The 17,666-nt window shown below is 44.3% G+C and overlaps 1 protein-coding gene across 5 annotated transcripts in view; it reads right to left on the bottom strand.

Moving 5' to 3' along the window:
• The window catches only part of SCUBE2 (signal peptide, CUB domain and EGF like domain containing 2), a 68,235-nt gene that overhangs the window by 28,632 nt on the left and 21,937 nt on the right, over positions 1-17,666 (bottom strand). For 3 of the 5 annotated variants that reach the window (XM_090264151.1, XM_090264157.1, XM_090264160.1), the window contains exons 6-13: positions 16,271-16,387; positions 15,516-15,605; positions 7,376-7,492; positions 5,943-6,065; positions 3,455-3,571; positions 1,964-2,086; positions 1,434-1,550; positions 1,106-1,192 (exon numbers count right to left, since the gene is read on the bottom strand). In XM_090264151.1, the coding sequence (XP_090120277.1) occupies positions 1,106-1,192; positions 1,434-1,550; positions 1,964-2,086; positions 3,455-3,571; positions 5,943-6,065; positions 7,376-7,492; positions 15,516-15,605; positions 16,271-16,387 (891 nt within the window). The remainder of the gene's footprint in view (positions 1-1,105; positions 1,193-1,433; positions 1,551-1,963; positions 2,087-3,454; positions 3,572-5,942; positions 6,066-7,375; positions 7,493-15,515; positions 15,606-16,270; positions 16,388-17,666) is intronic. The other 2 variants (XM_090264152.1, XM_090264163.1) reach the window with 2 other exon arrangements.

Here is a 17,666-nt window from a genome sequence, read left to right as displayed (position 1 = left end):
TTGTGATGAGAACTTAATATCCCCAATTCTCAGTTTTCTCATCTATAACATAGACATAATTATGGTACCTACAGTACCGGGCTGTTGTGAGGATTAAATGAGATGATACAAAAAACAAAAATGTTTAGTCTATTATCTGGTACAGAGTAAGAGCTGAATAACTGTTAACTATTTGTTTGTGCATCCTTGGGGTGGCCTAAATGACCACCACGGAGGGACCTGGTGAAGCACAGCATGAGATCTGCTCTGGCCTGGTCCAAAGGGCAGGCGAGAGGAACAGTGAAGGATAATGCTTGTGACTCTGGATTCAGGATGCCTGGTTAAAATCCTTGCTCCACTATTTCTTACCTGAGTACATTATTTCACCTCTCTGAACCTCAGTTTCTTCATCTGGTTAATGCCAATAATAGTAAAATTGCCCCAGAGGGTTATAATGTGGATTAAATCAGCTAATACAGGAAATACAGTGGCTGGAGTATTTTAATTGTTCGATCGATATATGCGAGCTGTTCTTAGCCTGCTTTGGGTTTCTGGCTTTGCTCACATATGTAATACAGACACCGAGAACCACTTCTTCATTCAGATGTTCTCATGACATAATCATAGAGATGCCTAAATCTGGGAGGACGAGGCTTCCTAAAAGCTTTCCATTTCTTTGTCTTCTGACAAAGCAGAGGGTTCGAGGTCCTTTCTCTGGACAGAAATTCTTGCTCACTCTGTCATATCCTGTCTCTCTCCACCAACACCATGCGTCCCAGGCACACTTTCCTGCTGGGCCTTTGAGGTGCCCTAGGGTTCAGAAAGTTTGGGAGACCTGAGTCTCCTGGTCCCAGAGCTCTGTAGGCCTCTGTGCAATATGATGAAACCACGAGGGCTGAACATGGAACTGCCCAACACACAGTGGACACCAAGTAAATAAGTGTCCGTTCCACGGCAGGTCAGATTTCAGGCATCAAGGCTGCAGTTGAGACCGTCCTGTCACATGCTCACAGCATCGAGGAGGTAAAGAAAAGAAAACAAAGCCAACACCCAAGAGCAGCACCCCAAGAATGAAGCCCATTGAACACAGTGAGCCCCAGAGAGGACACACAGATTTGGTAATTACCCCCGAAAGCAGAGTCATTTGATTTTTGCTGTTTGTTCCTGAGAGGAGAGGAACTGCCGCAGGTAACAGAGTAGGCCTCTTGCAGTCCTGACAGACAGAATGTGGATTGTCAACATGTAAACAAGGTTACAGTTTCTGCTGGCAGCAGGTGAAATCACCCCCCAACCCTACTCCACACAGACCACTAGAAAGACACCCAGCTTGTGGGGTCTCAAAACATTGGCCTCGGGTGATCAGGGGGAAGCCCTTCAGGGTCCTCTAACACCTAAAGGCCAGGAAGGCCTCGCCCTGCCATGAGGACCTGCCCCAGAGACTGGGTCCCACTCACCTGAAAAGAGGTGAATGCCAGAGTGACATCTGAGGAAGCACCTGTCTCCTCCGCCACTCTTACCGCAATGCAGGGACACGTGGGGCGATACACTAGTGGGCAGGACCCCCTTCACTTCTAGACAGACAAAATACAGTCACTTACAGAAAGAGAAGGGCAGTTCCAGGTATGACAAGGATGTCTGGGTCCCATGTATCAAAGGCCCCAAGAGAAGAAGGTAGAGCTGACGCCCACATAGAGAACGGGGTGCCCGGCCCTGTTTCCCACCAATGTAAAGGAGCTACTTGTGTGCTGTTTTTTTCATGCAGAAAAGCAACCAGGAAAACAGAAGTGAGTTCCAACCTATGCAGAAGCACAGAGGCAACACCAAAGAGCCTGCAAAGTATCTCCTGTTTTTGAACTATTTCAAGAGTGGCTGCTACAGCGGAGGGGACGAGAATTCAGGGGCGGGATGGTCAGCCGCAGTCCGGGGCCAGTCAGACATGGGGGAGCGCTGCCAGGCCCGGGAGAGCCCACTGACTGAGTCTTACCCACACAATCTTTTTTGTTCCAGTGGAGCTTGTATGCAGGGCGGCACTGGCATTCGTAGCTGCCCACCGTGTTCACGCAGGCCTGCTGACAGCCTCCGTTGTCAACACTGCACTCGTTGGTATCTGGGGAACAAAACACGCTCCTGTCGCAGCAGCCCATCGCTGACCCAGCAGACACTGTCCTTCGCTTGAGGAAGGAGCAGGAGGGGAGTCGCATGATTGAAACTCACTAAACAAAGGGAAGGTGCTGACTGCCTTCAGGATGTGTCCTTGGCACCAGCTGACCCCATCCTCCACTCAGGGGATTTCCCAGCATAAGCCTCGCCAGGACAGTCTTGAGTTCCATTCCTGACCAACCATTCCCTGATTAGGGACACTCAGAGAGGGTCACACTCTGCTTTCAGATGTCCGAACTCAGATGCTGCACAGGCCTCCAATTTAAAACTCCACCATCCTCCTGAGCTGCATGCTAAGGCAGGCAGACAGAATTAGGACTCCCCACTTGACAGTTCATGTAGTTGAAGCATAGAGAAGGAAAATGGCTTGCACTAATCTCCACCAACCTGAGACTGAATCCAAGTCAAAGGAGGCTCTAACTAAAACCCAGATACACATCTGTATTCAAGGAACATGCCCTTGGGGTTTCTTCATGGACGGGAAGACTATGTTTTTAGCAATGCCAAGAATGTGTTGATAAAAAGAAGAAAGATAACACTAACAAATCACTACTATCCATTCCTCTTAAGTATAGGACACAAAGACTGGGCAGAGAATATTTAGGCCAGTGGTTCCCAAGCCCTCAGATCCTCAGCATCCTGTTGGAAGCCCAGATATTCTGAGTCCGAATCTGAATCTCTAGTCTCAGAGATTGCTGAATGGGAGTGATGATCAGGGGAGCAGAGTGGGAGTCATTTGATGCCAAATCTGATTTATGCCACAGCCATGAGGACAAATGATATCTGAACGTGCTGTTACATGGGCAGAGAGAAAAAGTCAATGGTCCAGCTTCCCATTCAAAGACCTGCTTAAAGACCAACTAAAGGGCTTAAACAGGCTTTGTGGTCAGTTCCTATACACAGCAAGGCTGTGGAATTGTTGGTGTCCTGCCAAGCCTCTCTGAGGACTGTGACTTTACTATCTGCTGGGAAGTTCCAATGGATGGATTATCAGCTCCTGAGCAACCCTCCGATTCTCTGAACATAACCACATCAATAAAGTCAATAAAGAATTCACAGCTGAAGAGTTTGCCTCTTCTCTTTGCTCCATTTCATACTTGATGTGTTAAAGGGATAAATGGGAGGTGGGCACGAAGTTTTCCCTTAGCAGATGCTTCCCTTGAGTCGATGGATTCAATATTACTGTACAGGGACTGATGTCCCGTTCATGCCCCAACGTAGGAAAATTGGCCCTGACCTGGGGAAAACTTAGGGGTAAGTCCTGTTCCTCTACAGGCCCAGTCTCGTCTGACTCCAAATGGGGCATTCTGCTCACCTCCACAGTGGGTAAAGCCATAGAGGGTGTACCCTTTGTTGCAAGCACATGTGAATGTGCCAGGGTGGTTGATGCAGCTGTGGTCACAGGTCCTATCCAAAGAACATTCATCCACATCTGTAATTGTAAAGGGAGAGGGGATCTGAAAGCAATTCTGAAGGATGGGTGGAGAAAACATGTTTATAATAACACCAGTTACTGGGGAAAACAAAACATTATCTATCCGTTCTGCCACTCACTTGTGTCAAAGACAGTGTTAAGCAGCCCACAATAAGTATCCTCACTGCCAGGACCCTTCTTTCCAAATTCTGTTGCAAATTGCACCTGCCTAAAAGGTCAGTTGGTCTCTCTCACCCACGCTTATTTGCAGAGCGGAGTGATTTTAAATACTTAAATGAAGCCAAATGAGATAACATACCTAAAAAGGGTTTGGAAGTGATAAGGTGCAGCCTGTGCGTTATTATTGTTATATTATTATTGGTAAAAGAGCAATCATAATTTTATAAGCTAGGGAAAACTGAAAGGAGAAAACACGGGTTGGAGATAAATCTGGTTCCTCTCTTTCTGATTTTTCCAGAATGAGTCTTCTGGCCCCAGAAGACCAGTTGACCTTGGTTTTAATGCCTCCTGCACTAAAAGAATACATTAATGCTAATATCCTCAGCGGTTTTCTATTGCAGACACTGAAATTTGGTGTTTAAGCTCCAAGCTGGATCCTCTTGGTCAGTCTCTTGGCTTTCCTCCCCATGGTTCAGTCCCACGGGACCCCTCCCATCCTGGTTCAGTGTAGAGACATCCCTGGCTTCTCCTGAGGTCCTGAAAACTAGCCTCAAGACTGCATTTGTGGATCTAACCATCTCTTCTTTCCAGGTCTGGTCCTCACACTTTTCCTGCAGACTAGAATTTCAGAGCTTCACTTCCTTAGCTCTTTGTGGGGCTTTGACAGAGTTATGACTTATGTCTCCAAATGAAAAAACCAGGACCACTGAGGAACTCAGTGGAAGCCAACTAGACCATTGCTAGATCTCTTTTCAACACCAAATGTGCGACAAGAAACTATATTAAAAGAAAAAAGCACTTGGGAGGAACAAGAGGAATAAAAAAATAAAATAAAAAGGGCAAATTCTTGCAACACCTCTTCTTCCTTAGCTTTTCCCAGAAATCCTGGCAATTTCTTAAGTAAATTTGTTCTGTGCAAATATTTGTTCTACCAAGACTGATCAGTGAAAAATGCGAAAAAGTCTGTTTCTTCCCTAGGAATTGATGTCACGCTATGAATTCTAGTACGAACATCAGCCAGTTGTTGAGAAAGTGGACTCTTCCAGTAGCTGACTTTGGCTGCTCATGACGGGCTTTTGCTTTGCCAAAAATAATGAGATCACTTTTCTAATTTCCTTTTAATGTGTTTACACAGCTTAAACAGTATTTCTTGCTCTATACATTATGAAACGTTATGTAGAACAGCAAACCTGCTTTCTAAGCCAAATGGATGAAAACCCGTAGTGATCATCTAGAATGAACTCACTGAATTTAAAGGGGGCTATGCTTGAATTGCCTGATAAAATATGTATTAAAAAAGAAAAATCCAAGAGAGAAATCTAATTCACAGTCTAAGTTAAAAAGTTAGTGTTACATCTTTAGTATCTGAAGTGAACTCAGACATTATTTTTCTGATTTTGATTTAATTCTGGGACTTCTAACAAAATTAAGTTAGGCTGTTCTTATTTCTAGAAATGGAAGAGGAATAAATGATAGCAGATCTTTTCTGAGACCTTCTTCCTGAAAATATATATGGTGCTCCCTTCCCCAAAGAGCTTACTACCACCCCGAACACTTATTAATATATCAACAACTGCCACCCAGAGAAGTTCCCTTGCCACACCCTAATGTGGGGAAGGGTGAATCCGGGAAGGGGTCTGCAATCCTGCCCAAAGAGTGACCAGCCTCACCTCCTCTCAATCCCCTCCCTCCCTCTCCCCAAGCTCCAAAGCCTGGTCATTCAAACAAGGGCTACAAGAAAGAGACCAATGGATTCATGATCCTGATTATGGGTTGACCCCAACTTTTTGCTGGGAAAGGTTTGTTAACTAAATCGACACATTTTGCCACCAAATTTTGTTATAAAATTCATAACGTTAAAGGAAGTTTCACAAAAGGACAATTATTCATTATCTCAACACCCTAATACAACCCTGCTTGCATTCTGAGATCCAATGCATTCCTAGCAGAGCGTTCTGCTCTTATCACACCAGATGGGTTCTTTGAGGTGTTCTCCTATCATTCACAGCTTAATTTCCAAAATACACCTGTGAGCTACATCAGTGTTTTTATTCTACCTAATAGATGAAATAAGTGAGACACAGGCTGGAGGTGGGATTAAGGACTCCCAGTGAGAACCCCAGTGAGCCAGTCTCTGCCAGGGTGGGGTCTCGTGTTCTCCATTCCAACCAGCGGCCATTGCACAGCACAGCTACATTTCAGCACATACCTTGGCAAGACTTCTCATCTGTTAATAATTTAAATCCCTTTTTGCAGCTGCAGTCAAAACTGCCCACGGTGTTTTTGCAGAAATGATCACAACCTCCATTGCGGGTCTGGCACTCATCAATATCTGTAACAGGCAAGCATCGGCAAATCAGACAGCCATACTTGCCTCATTTTCCACAAATCCCTGAAGTACTATTGTGTGTGCTTCATTATTCTCTGAAACAAAAACAGACCCATAGAAGCATTTAAGAGTGTCCGCTGATGTTTTTAATCTTACACATGTTTTCTTGCCTGGCTTAACCAATTTTGAAATACAAGAGTCTAGTCCCCTCAAGAATTGTGATTTATATTGCCCTTGACCAACATTAGGAAACAATCTACGGGACAGAATGCTGATGTCTTGTTATATTCTCATCCTTGCCCTGCTCTCTCAAGATAAGTTCGTTCCCTTTGATACACTTTCCATTCCAGTTTAATCATTAAAGTTATAAGGAAGTAGAACATTTGTTTTGGCAAATTACACAATCATCAAATAGCCTTAATGCTTTTAAATGGTTCTGAAACTCAAATTAATCTTATCTTTTCTCAGTTTCATCTGGTAACTAGTTACATCCTTTTTATCATGTTGAAGAACTAAGCCTTCATAGTCTTGCCTGTGAAAGACTAGCAGGTCATTGGGGTCTCTATTTCTCAGTAAAAGTTAAAGGTACTGTTATTCATTAAGTTCTCTGGATAACGATCTTGGTGGTTATTTATGATATATTGATAGTATCTCCGGCTCCGGATTTTCTGTCGGGGTTTACTCCCTTAGCCTTTCCCCTGAAGAGGTATGCCGTCAACACCGGCAACTCCTGCGGCGCACCTGAAGCCAAGCTGTATTGACTCCGTCTTTCCCTTGGACCCTTCAGCTGCGAAGAGAGGGGGGGTCTGATGCATGGGCAACAGCAGACCCTCCATATCACCCTGCCCAGGCTCTGTAGCTTCAGCTTCACTGGAGAGGACACTCCAGCGTCATCACAAGATGTCGATTCAACATGGAAGGAGACAGATACCGTGTCACTCCCGAGTTGGACTGCACAGCCATTCTCGGCGATGCAGATAGACTCTTAAGAAGCTACACCATCGTCTCTCGAGACGGACGGCTGCCGACGGATTGATAATATCTCCTACAAATATTCCCTTGAACTTCTGCCTTTTTCTACTAAGGCTGCTGCCTGAAATGGATTGATACTTGTAGAAGCTGACCTTCTCAACAGTTAGTGTAATTGAGTTGGTTCTAGTTAAGCTCACTCAATTATACCCTTCCACTAGCCCAGGGAAGAAAAAGTTTCCATCAATATAAATCCTAAGTAATTCTGGAGTCACACAGGAGGTGTGGAGGGGAAGAGGTGCCATTATCCCCACACAGTAGCAGCATGAAGAGGCCCAGGCTACCTTTACAGGTCTTCCCATCCAACTGGAGAGTGAATCCAGCAGGACAACTGCAATGAACACCTGTCGAGGTATCCTTACAGGTGCGATCGCAGCCTCCATTGTTGACGGCACATGTTTCTGACAAGGAGGTAAGAAAAAGGCAGTTAGCTTCCTAAGGAAGTGCTAATACAGGTGGGAGGAAAGGGATATTAGTGCAGTGTTCATAACTAACAAAGTTCATTAAAGCCTAGAAGCATGGTGGGGTATTCACAGTTTTACCCTCACACCTCTGCCACCTGCAGATGAGATGGGGGGAGAGCAGGTGCAGCACCTCCCACCCATCTAAATAAGTGCCATCTCCCAAGGAAGCTTGATGGGTGACCAGAGGGATTAAGATGCCTCTTCCAACCTGTGGAGCCTTTCCCTCCATTGGCTGATTTGAAGCCACTAAAACTTCCTGTTGATCTACAGCCAGCGACCTGCTATGACTGACACATCTGGCAGGCTAGATGTGAACACAGAACAGAGAAAAGTGGGGGGGGGGTCCCCTTCATTAATTCTGAACTTTCTCCCTTCAGTATTAGTAACGGGCAAAGCAAGAGAAACTGAGCCTTACCCTCCCCAGCCAGTCTCTAGTCGCAGATCAATGGCTTCCTTCTTGCAACTGCCAGTTAACTCAGGTTAGAAGTTTACTTTCCATAAAACAACAAAAAGCTGTCAGAACTACATAAAAACTTAGCCACAGTTGTTAAATAGCATCTATAGAATGAAAACAATAAGCAAAATGGCCTTGTAGTTCTGCATTTCATACAATTACTCCAAGTAATAGACAAATGCTCTTCAACATTCATTCAATTGTTAGCATGTAGGTAGACAGAAACCTGCTTTTACTGCCATAGCTATCTCACTGTAGAGCCTGGGGGCACAAGCTTAATTCTGAGTAGACAGGACAGACAGGGCCTATGTGTTTATCTGTTTCCTCTCAAAACCTCACCAAAATGATTTTTTAAAGAATAAACCCATACGGATGAAGGAAACAGGAGAGAAGACACTAGATGAGGTTGTCAGATATTCTGGAAGTGGCCTGTCAGTGAACAGGCAGGGAGGAGCAGGGCAGGTACCAAGTTACTCTAAAGGCAGAGGTGAGGATAAAGGCAAAACAGGGAAGACTGACTGAAAGTCTGTATAACAAACAAATAAGCTCCCAGATTCCCTCCTAAATTCCACAGCCAGATGACTGCCCTCTCCTTATTGGCCTACAACAGAGAGATGTATCTTAGAGAAGTGGGACCAGAGAAGAACTGGACTCAAGGGCATGAGCAATAGCAGAGGGGGAGGGGGAGGTAATGTCAGTGTAAGTCTATACCCTGAAAAGAGAGATGGCAAATTTAACCCCCACCCAGCTGCCACAAGCCTATGTCCCCTCAGGAGAAGATTAAAAGATTCTTCTCCAGATAAACTGACCTGCCCAGGTGAAAGACCAATAGATACTGGCATTTGAGGATCTCCAAATGAAATGGCTAAGTCACTGCCTAGTCACCTGAGCATAAAGTCCACCAGCCTAAGGAATATTCAATTGGCTTTTTAGAATTTCACTATTAAATATGAAAAGTCAGTCAAGAGTCACCAGACATTTCAGGAAAGCCTCTAATATTAAATAAATACACCAAATCAAACAAACAGGAAACTTGGAGGAAACAAAGATAATACAGAAAACAAAAGAGAAGTTTTAAAAAAGCTTATAATTAATTTCTTCAGAGGGATAAGAAAAACATCCATGAAACAAAAACAGATTTCTACAACAAAAAAACAAAGTAAAAGTCTTGGAATTTCTTTTTTTTTTTAAATTTTATACAGAGGGGAGAAGAGAGAAAGAGAGGGAGAAAAACATCAATGTGTGAGAGAAACATCAATCAATTGCCTCTCACATGCCACCCCACCCCCACAACTGGGGACCTGGCCTGCATCCCAGGCATGTGCCCTGACTGGGAATCAAACTGGCAACCTTTTGGTTCCCAGGCCAGTGCTCAATCCACTGAGCCACACCAGCCAAAGCTCTTTGTTATTTATTTATTTATTTTTAGAGAGAGGTGAAACTGTTACAGAGCGAACCTGGCTACAGGTTCCATTAGTCCCATCTGGGGTCACCAAAACTACAACAGAGCGAAAGGGGGTTCTTTCACGTGGCATCTTGGTGTAAAACCCAACAACTAGTGTTGAGGAAAACAGGTCTTTACAATATTCCAACCTGGGGAGGATAGTCAGCACTTCAGCTCACAGCCCTGTTTTCCCCATGGGACCCAGCCCTTCCCCTGCTCCCCAAAAAGCTAGAAGCCAAAAACATGCCCAGAAGTTCCTCATTCCTTATCTGTCAGCTGTCTCCTTCAGGCTCTGGGTTACAATGTCATCAGCCTCTGTGTAACAGTCCAGGAAAACATGTGCCATGTTGCACTGGATCACACATGGTTGTCCCGTAGCCCTTTCAAAGCCGCATGGTATTCTCCCTTCTCAAAACCGCATGGAGAACCTTGCTAAAATGTCTGCCACCTATTTTTAAACCCCTGATTGCACTCTCTGACACAGTAGGTATGGTAACCAGTTCTGACCATTCACAGAACCTTGCACAGGCCCTGTATGCTCTCTGTACCATTCCATGGTCAAAACCCCTCCCATCTTCCTGGGGCCTTGGAAAACCCAAAGCCATTTGTGTAACAAAGACACTAGCCACTAGTCACAGGCATGTGAAAGCATTTTAAAAGCTGTTTCCTTTTCCCATCCCCCAACCCGCAGGCCCTGGGGATTTTTGGACACCCCCACTCTGTAACAAAAAGATGGAGAAAGAGAGGGAGAGAAACATTGATGTGAGAAAAAAACATTAATTAGCTGCTTCTTATATGCACCTTGACTGGGGATTGAACCTGAAACCCAGGCATGTGCCCTGACCAGGAATGGAACTGGCAATCTTTCACTTTGTAAGGCAATGCCCAAACAACTGAGCTACACCAGTCAGCACAAAGTTCTTGAAAATTCTTGAAAGCCAAAATTTAAAAAGAATCCTGTAGAAGTATTAGGGGCTAAAAACCAAAGGAAAAAAAAAATCTCCTAGAAAATAAAACAAAAATATAAAGTGAAAAGAGAAGAAAATTAGAGGAGCAATACACAAGTTACAATAGCCAGCTAATAGGAGTTCCAGAGAGAAAGAACAGAGAAAATGGAGTGAAGAAAATTATCAAAGAAAAAATATGAGAAAACTTAACAGAACCAGGGGACTCAAATGTCCACACTGAAAAGGCCAACAGAGTGCTCAACATCACAGGAAGGAAAAGTCCCACCATGAGAGAGTGAAATTTCAGGTGTCCAGGAACAAGGAGAAGACCCTAAAAATACCTGGAGAGAAGCTTTCATAGGTTCTGTATAAAGGATCAAGAAAAAAGACTTCAGACTTCTTGAAACAACACTGAATGCTTGAAAACAATAGAGCACTATTCAAAATTCTCATGGAATATTATTTCTAACTCTGAATTCTATACTGAGCCAAATTCTCTTTTTTAAATTATATTTTATTGATTACAATATTGACATTTGTCCCAATTTTTCCCCCTTTGCCCAGCTCCACCCAGCACCCCTCACTCCCTCAGGCAATCCCCACACCATTTCCATGTCCATGGGTCATGAATATAAGTTCTTTGGCTACTCCGTTTCCTATATTGTACCTCACTTCCCTCTGGCTATTCTGTAAATACCTACTTATACTTTTTAATCCCCTCACCTCTTCAACCATTCCCCACACCCACTCCCATCTGGCAACCTCAAAACACTCTCCATATCCATGATTCTGTCTCTGTTCTTCTTGTTTGCTTAGTTGGGTTTTTTAATTCAATTGTTGATAGATACGTACTTGTTGCCATTTTATTGTTCATAGTTTTGATCTTCTTTTTCTTAAATAACTCCCTTCAACATTTCATATAATGGTTTGGTGAAGATGAACTGCTTTAGTTTTTTCTTGTCTGGGAAGCTCTTTATCTGCCCTTTGATTCTATATGATAGCTTTGCTGGGTATTTTTTGTTTGTTTGTTTGTTTTTTCAATTATAGTTGTCCCATTTTTTCCCCCTTGCTCCCCCCAACACAGCCCACCCCTTCTCCCACAATCATATCCCTCTCCGTGTCCATGTCCATGAGTTGGGTAGAGTATTCTTAGTTGTAGGTCCCGCTTTTCATGACTGAATACTTCTTGTCAGTCCCTTCTAGCCTGCAAAGTTTATTTTCAGAAATCAGCTGACCATCTTGTGGGAACTCCCTGAAGGTAACTAACTTCTTTTCTCCTGCTGCTTTAAGATTCTCTCTTTAGTTTTAACCTTTGGCATTTTAATTATGACGTGCCTTGGAGTGGGCCTCTTTGCATCCATCTTGTTTGGGACTCTGTGTTTCCTGGATTTGCATGTCTATTTCCTTCACCAAATTAGGTAAGTTTTCTTTCATTATTTTTTCAAATAGATTTCCAATTCCTTGCTCTTTCTCTTCTCCTTCCAACACTCCTATTATGTGAATGTGGGACCTCTGGAAATTGTCCCAGGGCTGCTTATACTATCCTCATTTTTTGGATTCATTTTTTTCTTGTTCTGATTGTTTTTTGATTCCTTGTGTTCTAAATCATTGATCTGATTCTCAGTTTCATCCACTCTACTGTGTTTTCCTATAAATTGTTCTTTTATTTTAATTAGTGAATCCTTCATTTCTGACTGGATCTTTTTTATGCTACTGAGGTCCTCACTGAGTTCTTTGAGCGTCCTTATAACCAGTGTTTTGAACTCTGCATCTGATAGATTGCTTATCTCCATTTTGTTTAGTTCTTTTTCTGGAGTTTTGATCTGTTCTTTCATTTGGGCCATGTTTCTTTGTCTCCTCGTTTTGGCAGCCTCCTTGTGCTTGTTTCTATGAATTATGTAGAGTTGTTATGACTCCCTGTCTTGGTAGTGTGGCCTCATGAAGTAGGTGTCCTGTAGGATCCAGTGGCACAGCCTCTCCTATCACCAAAGCTGGGTATTCAAGGTGCACCCTCTGTATGGACTGAATACATCCTCCTCTTGTAGTTGAGCCTTGATTGCTGTTGGCAGGTCAACGGGAGGGATTTACCCAGGCCAGTCAGCTGCAAGGACTGGCTATCACCACTGACCACCAATCTCTGCCCTCCATGGAGGATCAGCTGTGCAGGGGCAGGGTGGTGATGCTCCAACGTGGTCTGCAGCTGTCCACTGGGTGTGCAGGTTCTGTGGTTTCCTGGGAGGAACAGGCCAAGGTCAGCCCTCACCTGTGTTCTGCCTGGGGCCACCCTGCATGACCTATAAAGCAATCTGAGATGGCTGCTACTTGTGCTGGTCTTAGAGAGTCCCAGGGAAAGCCAAATTGTGAATCTAGGCTGGCTGCTACTAGTGCCGGGCATGGGGCCACTTAGCAAGAGGTATCGGGGCTGGGGACTCACTGAGGCCAGCTGTAGCTTGTTTAATATAATTTAGGAAGTTGTGAAGCATGAGCCAAGAACAGTTATTCATATGGAAAAGCAGCTTGGGTGGGCCTGTAAGTTGGGTGGGGCAGAGTCTCTGGGGAACTCCAAGGCGAGTCAAACAGTGCTAGCCAGGTTGATGGAATCACAGATATGGCACCAGCTTGCTGGCTCTGTTAGGGGAGGGTTAAGAAAAGAGACAATGGCTTCTACTCACCTTGATGCCAGATACATCAGGTCCTCCCTTTATGCCACTGGTGCATTTCAAGCTCCCACCCTGGTGCTGGAGCTCAGACTCAATCCCCACTGGTTTTTGCAACCAGAAGATGTGGGGACTCATCTTCCGGGCACTGGAACCCTGGGCTGGGGGTCCTGTTATGAGAATTGGACTCTTGACTCCCAAGATTTTTATTTACCACACATGGGTGAGGGACCAACCTGTTCTGCATCTTTGCCCCTCCTACCAGTCTGGATAGATGTGGTTTCTTTAATTCTGTAGTTGTTGGACTTCCATTCAACTTGATTTGTGATGGTTGTTCTATATTTTAGTTGTAACTTTGATGTGGTTGTGTGAGGAGGTGAGCCGTGTTTACTCATGTAGCCATCTTGATCGGAAGTCCTTCCTAAGCCAAATTCTCAATAAAGGAGGAAAGTGGAATAAAAGGCAGTTTCAGGCATGCAAAGTTGTTTTTTTTTTTTTTTAATTTACATTTACCCATGTAAACTAACAAAAGAGAAGACATGGGATCTGCCGAAACAGGAGAGTGGTGAAGGGAATTCCAGGCTGGTGCTAAAGGGAAAGCCCAGGTGAGCCGTGTACAGCTGGCCCAGAGACAAGCCCCACCAGAGCAGGTGGGAACCTCTGACTAGACTTTTTAAGAAGGAAACACAATTGATAAGTTAACTGCAATGTATTTGAAGACATTGAAAAGGGTTCCAGAGCTCTGCCATAAATTTGCAAAAGAACATATAAGAAGTACTTAGAAAACTAAGCAAGAAGAAATTATAATCATAGCACATTACGTGACTCTCGGGTGAATCATATTTAGGTAGTCATAGTCACAATAATGTAAACATGTAATGTTGATTTAAATCATGCTAAAACCATAGTAAGGATATGAGGGGAGAGAGAGAGAGAGAGAGAGAGAGAGAGAGAGAGAGAGAGAGAGAGAGAGAGAGAGGAGGAAGCAGAAGAGAACTTAAACTTAGTGTTCTGTGGTAGGAAGTCAAAAGCTAATTTCTAAAACTGACACATCAAGAAATAACTATAGAATATCACAACAAAACAGGAAAAAAGAGATATAACTGTATAGACTTCACTTTTCAGAAATATGGGGAAGGGGAGTCAGGAGAAGAAACAACTAGAAAAATTAAAAATTTTTGCCTCTGGCAAATCGGATGAGGGAATGGCAAGTTAGGAGACAAGGAAATGATGTATTTCATTACCAGCTTCATAGTACTAATTAAGTTTTTAAAGTTTTTACATTATTCACATGTACTATTTTGATTTAAGGCAATCAAAAACAATAGTTTTAAAAGGGCAGAAAAGATCAGAAATGTTCCTGCCTGGTGGCTAATGGCTGCTCAGCATCTCACCTGACTGCTAAATCCAGAAGTTACCAAAAGATAGTTTTTGTTTAAGTCTAGCAAAGCTTCCTCCAGAATAAAAATGTGTCGGAGGATCTGTCTGATTCCCACGCCCACAGCCACCGCCTCTACTCTGCTGCCGTCTCCAGCTCCACTGTCGGACCTGCTGGCAGACCCTCCCCCGTCCCACAGCCAAGTGCCGCTCTTCTCCACTCATCTCGCCTGGCAGTGACATGGGCGAAGTCAGAAAGAGGAGACTGAGTGGACAAAGACAATAGACTCCTCGCCAGGCTAAGCTAGGAGCTGCCCGAAGGGCCTCTCTGGCCATGGCTACTGAGAAGGAAGGGAAGTGACATCCCAAGTAACAAAGGTTACTGACCACCCACAAAGTCCCAGGCACTGGACTCTGTGCACTTGTGCATATTATTGTCTTAACTGAGCTTCCTGACAACCCTAAGAGGTAGGTCTTATTATATCTATTTTATTTTACTTGTTATCCTTACCTGAGGTCATGCTTATTGATTTTAGAAAGAGAGTAAGGGAGGAAGAGAGACGGGGAGAGAAACATTGATGTGAGAGAGACACAGCGATCGGTTGCCTCTCACACGCTCTGACCAGGGATGAACCTGCAACCTAGGTATGTGCCCTGATGGGGAATTGAACCTGCAACCTAGACATGTGCCTTGACAATGACCTGAACCCATGACCTTTCAGTTTACAGGATGACACTCCAATGGAGCCAGGCCAGCCAGGGCTTATTACATGTATTTTAAAGAAAAACTAGGAAATGGGGGCACGGGGCAGTTTACCCAGGTGTCACACAGCTAGCTGGGGCAGCTCTAAGATGTTAACCCAGTTATTCTGATGGCTTGGCTGGTGCTCTTCCAACAATACTGGGGGGCTCGAATGCTGATTAAGCAACAGCAGTGGATAGAGATCAGACATACCCTGGTTTGACAGGAACTGCTGACCACAGTCCAGCTGGTATGAGGGCACATGGGTTCAGGCCTGATGTCATTGGGGAGGGCAATGGGCAGCGACAGTGGCCGGGGGAGAGTGAATGAGGCACCTACCCATGAGCAGCCGCCGTTTCACCCGTTTGTCCCCATCTGCCACTGATGTGGCATTGCTCTCTGTCACCTCCAGGGCAGTGTCCTCTCGCTCTACAAGAGGCACAAGAGAGCACAGTTCTCAGACCGAATGAGTCAGATTAGTCATCCCCTACACAACCACATCTGCTGAAACCCCAGACACGAACGCAATGTAAGATATGTGACTGTTCACTCAATAAAAATGTGTTGTCATCAGGCTCCGTGGGAAGCACAGCACGTGATATGTCCGCAGAGCCCTAGTAAACCTTAAACATGGAAAGGATTTTTGAAGCACATTGCATGGACCAAAGAGACACTAGGGGATGCAGGCTTCAGACTCACACCAGTACCCTCAGTCCAGGACAAAGAGAATCTTACAAAGTGGAATTAACAAAGGATATGCCGCGACAGATTGGGCGGGCGCCCCACCAGGAATATGCAACCCTGGCTCCTGCTGACATAAAGGCCACTGTGTCATCACAAACAGCTACATTTAAGTTTGTGTCGCCCTAGCCCCTCGGGATGTGTTGTGCAGTCTCCGGAATACTGGCTTCAGGAGACGGACCCCATTCCCTAGACCACTCCCACTGCTACATGTGAAGTGGCACGGGACCAATTTAGGGCCAAATGCACTGGAAACACCTGCATCTGGTGCTAAGCAGCATTAATAGTCGGTTAGGGTTGGGGTTAGGGTCAGGGTTAGGGTTACGGTTGGGCAGGCTGGGGTCACCACTCACCAAGGCAGCTCCTCCCATCTGTGTGCATCTTGTACTGCGGATGGCAGCTACACTCTGGACCTTCAGCTGTGTCCTCACAGGAGTGATGACACCCACCATTTCCATGGTTACAAGTCACTGAGAGGAAAATGAATCAGAGCATAAAGCACTGAGACTTCCACAACCAGGGCTGTGTCTGTGCCAGAAGAACACTGATTTTCATTCAGCAAATATCTGAGCACCTAGTACCTGCTGCGCCCTGTGCACAGAAGAGATAACTCTCATTCAGACTCTGTCTCTGTGTAAACAGATAGTCACAATATGGAATGTAGAGATGCTGAACGAGAATGAAGGTGGAGATGGGAAGGTGGGGGTGCAGATTTTCACTATTTAAGGGAGCTTATAACAAAATATTGTAGACTACAGCTTTCCTCGGTCAGGAGAAGTTTGTGTGTTGACACAGCTCTACTGAGGCTCTTGGAAATGCAATAGCACTTTATGTCTGGAACAAACAGACAACATTTAATTTGTACATACGTACAGGGTTTCTTTCATCAGATTCCATCTGAATTGGTTAGAAGGAAGGGTGATAATCAGGGGAAATGATGATGCTTTGTATACAATTAATGCAATATTAACCAGTAATTACAAGGACTATGTATAAATGCATAGATGACAAGCCAAAAAAACAACAACAAAAAAAGCCAACTACAAAACTATCTATTTATCAAACTGAACAATGATTACCTCCGGCAAAGGAAATGGGAGGAGGAAGATTATATTTTCTTTACACACTTTGGGCTGTTTAAATTCTTACATAGGCATTGTAATTCTTCTAATTTAAAAGAACTAAATGCATATTTGTGGTGTGAGAAACTGTTCTGTGATTATAGTTATGTAAAAATTGTTTTATGCATATGAACAATGACTAAGAATATGAAAAAAGTGAAACAGCTGATTATGTGGTGGAATTCTGCATCTTTTTTTCTTTCCAGTATGATTATATTATTTGAGCAGTGATACCTTAAAAAATTTAAAATTTAAAATTTAAAAGAATAAGCTTTCAGTTATTCTATTGGCCACTGAAAAAACCAGAAATGCTGAGAGTCTCACTGCACAGGTCTTGGAGGATCTGGGTCCTCTGAAGATACCTGGAGCTAGAAGTGGTCTCTCTGCCCAGCCCCTGGCAGAGAGCCCCCAGGGACAGCCTCACTTCTAAGGGCCCTGAGAGCCTGTCAGCACTCGTTTGTGAGGTGGCCCCAGCCCTGGTTCGGCAGGCTTGGAGGCTGCCTCTGCTTTGTGATGGAGACTTTGCTCTTAAGGTGGTGTTTATAAGAATTAAGTAGGACATGGTACATCTTCGGACACGACTTTGCACATAATAAATGCTTCCCCAAAGGTAGACATTACTCTTATC

The sequence above is a fragment of the Furipterus horrens genome, unplaced genomic scaffold, assembly GCF_987537825.1.
Source record: "Furipterus horrens unplaced genomic scaffold, mFurHor1.1.pri manual_scaffold_2, whole genome shotgun sequence".
NCBI classification, from domain to species: domain Eukaryota; kingdom Metazoa; phylum Chordata; class Mammalia; order Chiroptera; family Furipteridae; genus Furipterus; species Furipterus horrens.
The sequence above is the reverse complement of the archived record's forward strand: the minus strand, read 5'-3'. Positions and strand labels throughout refer to the sequence as shown.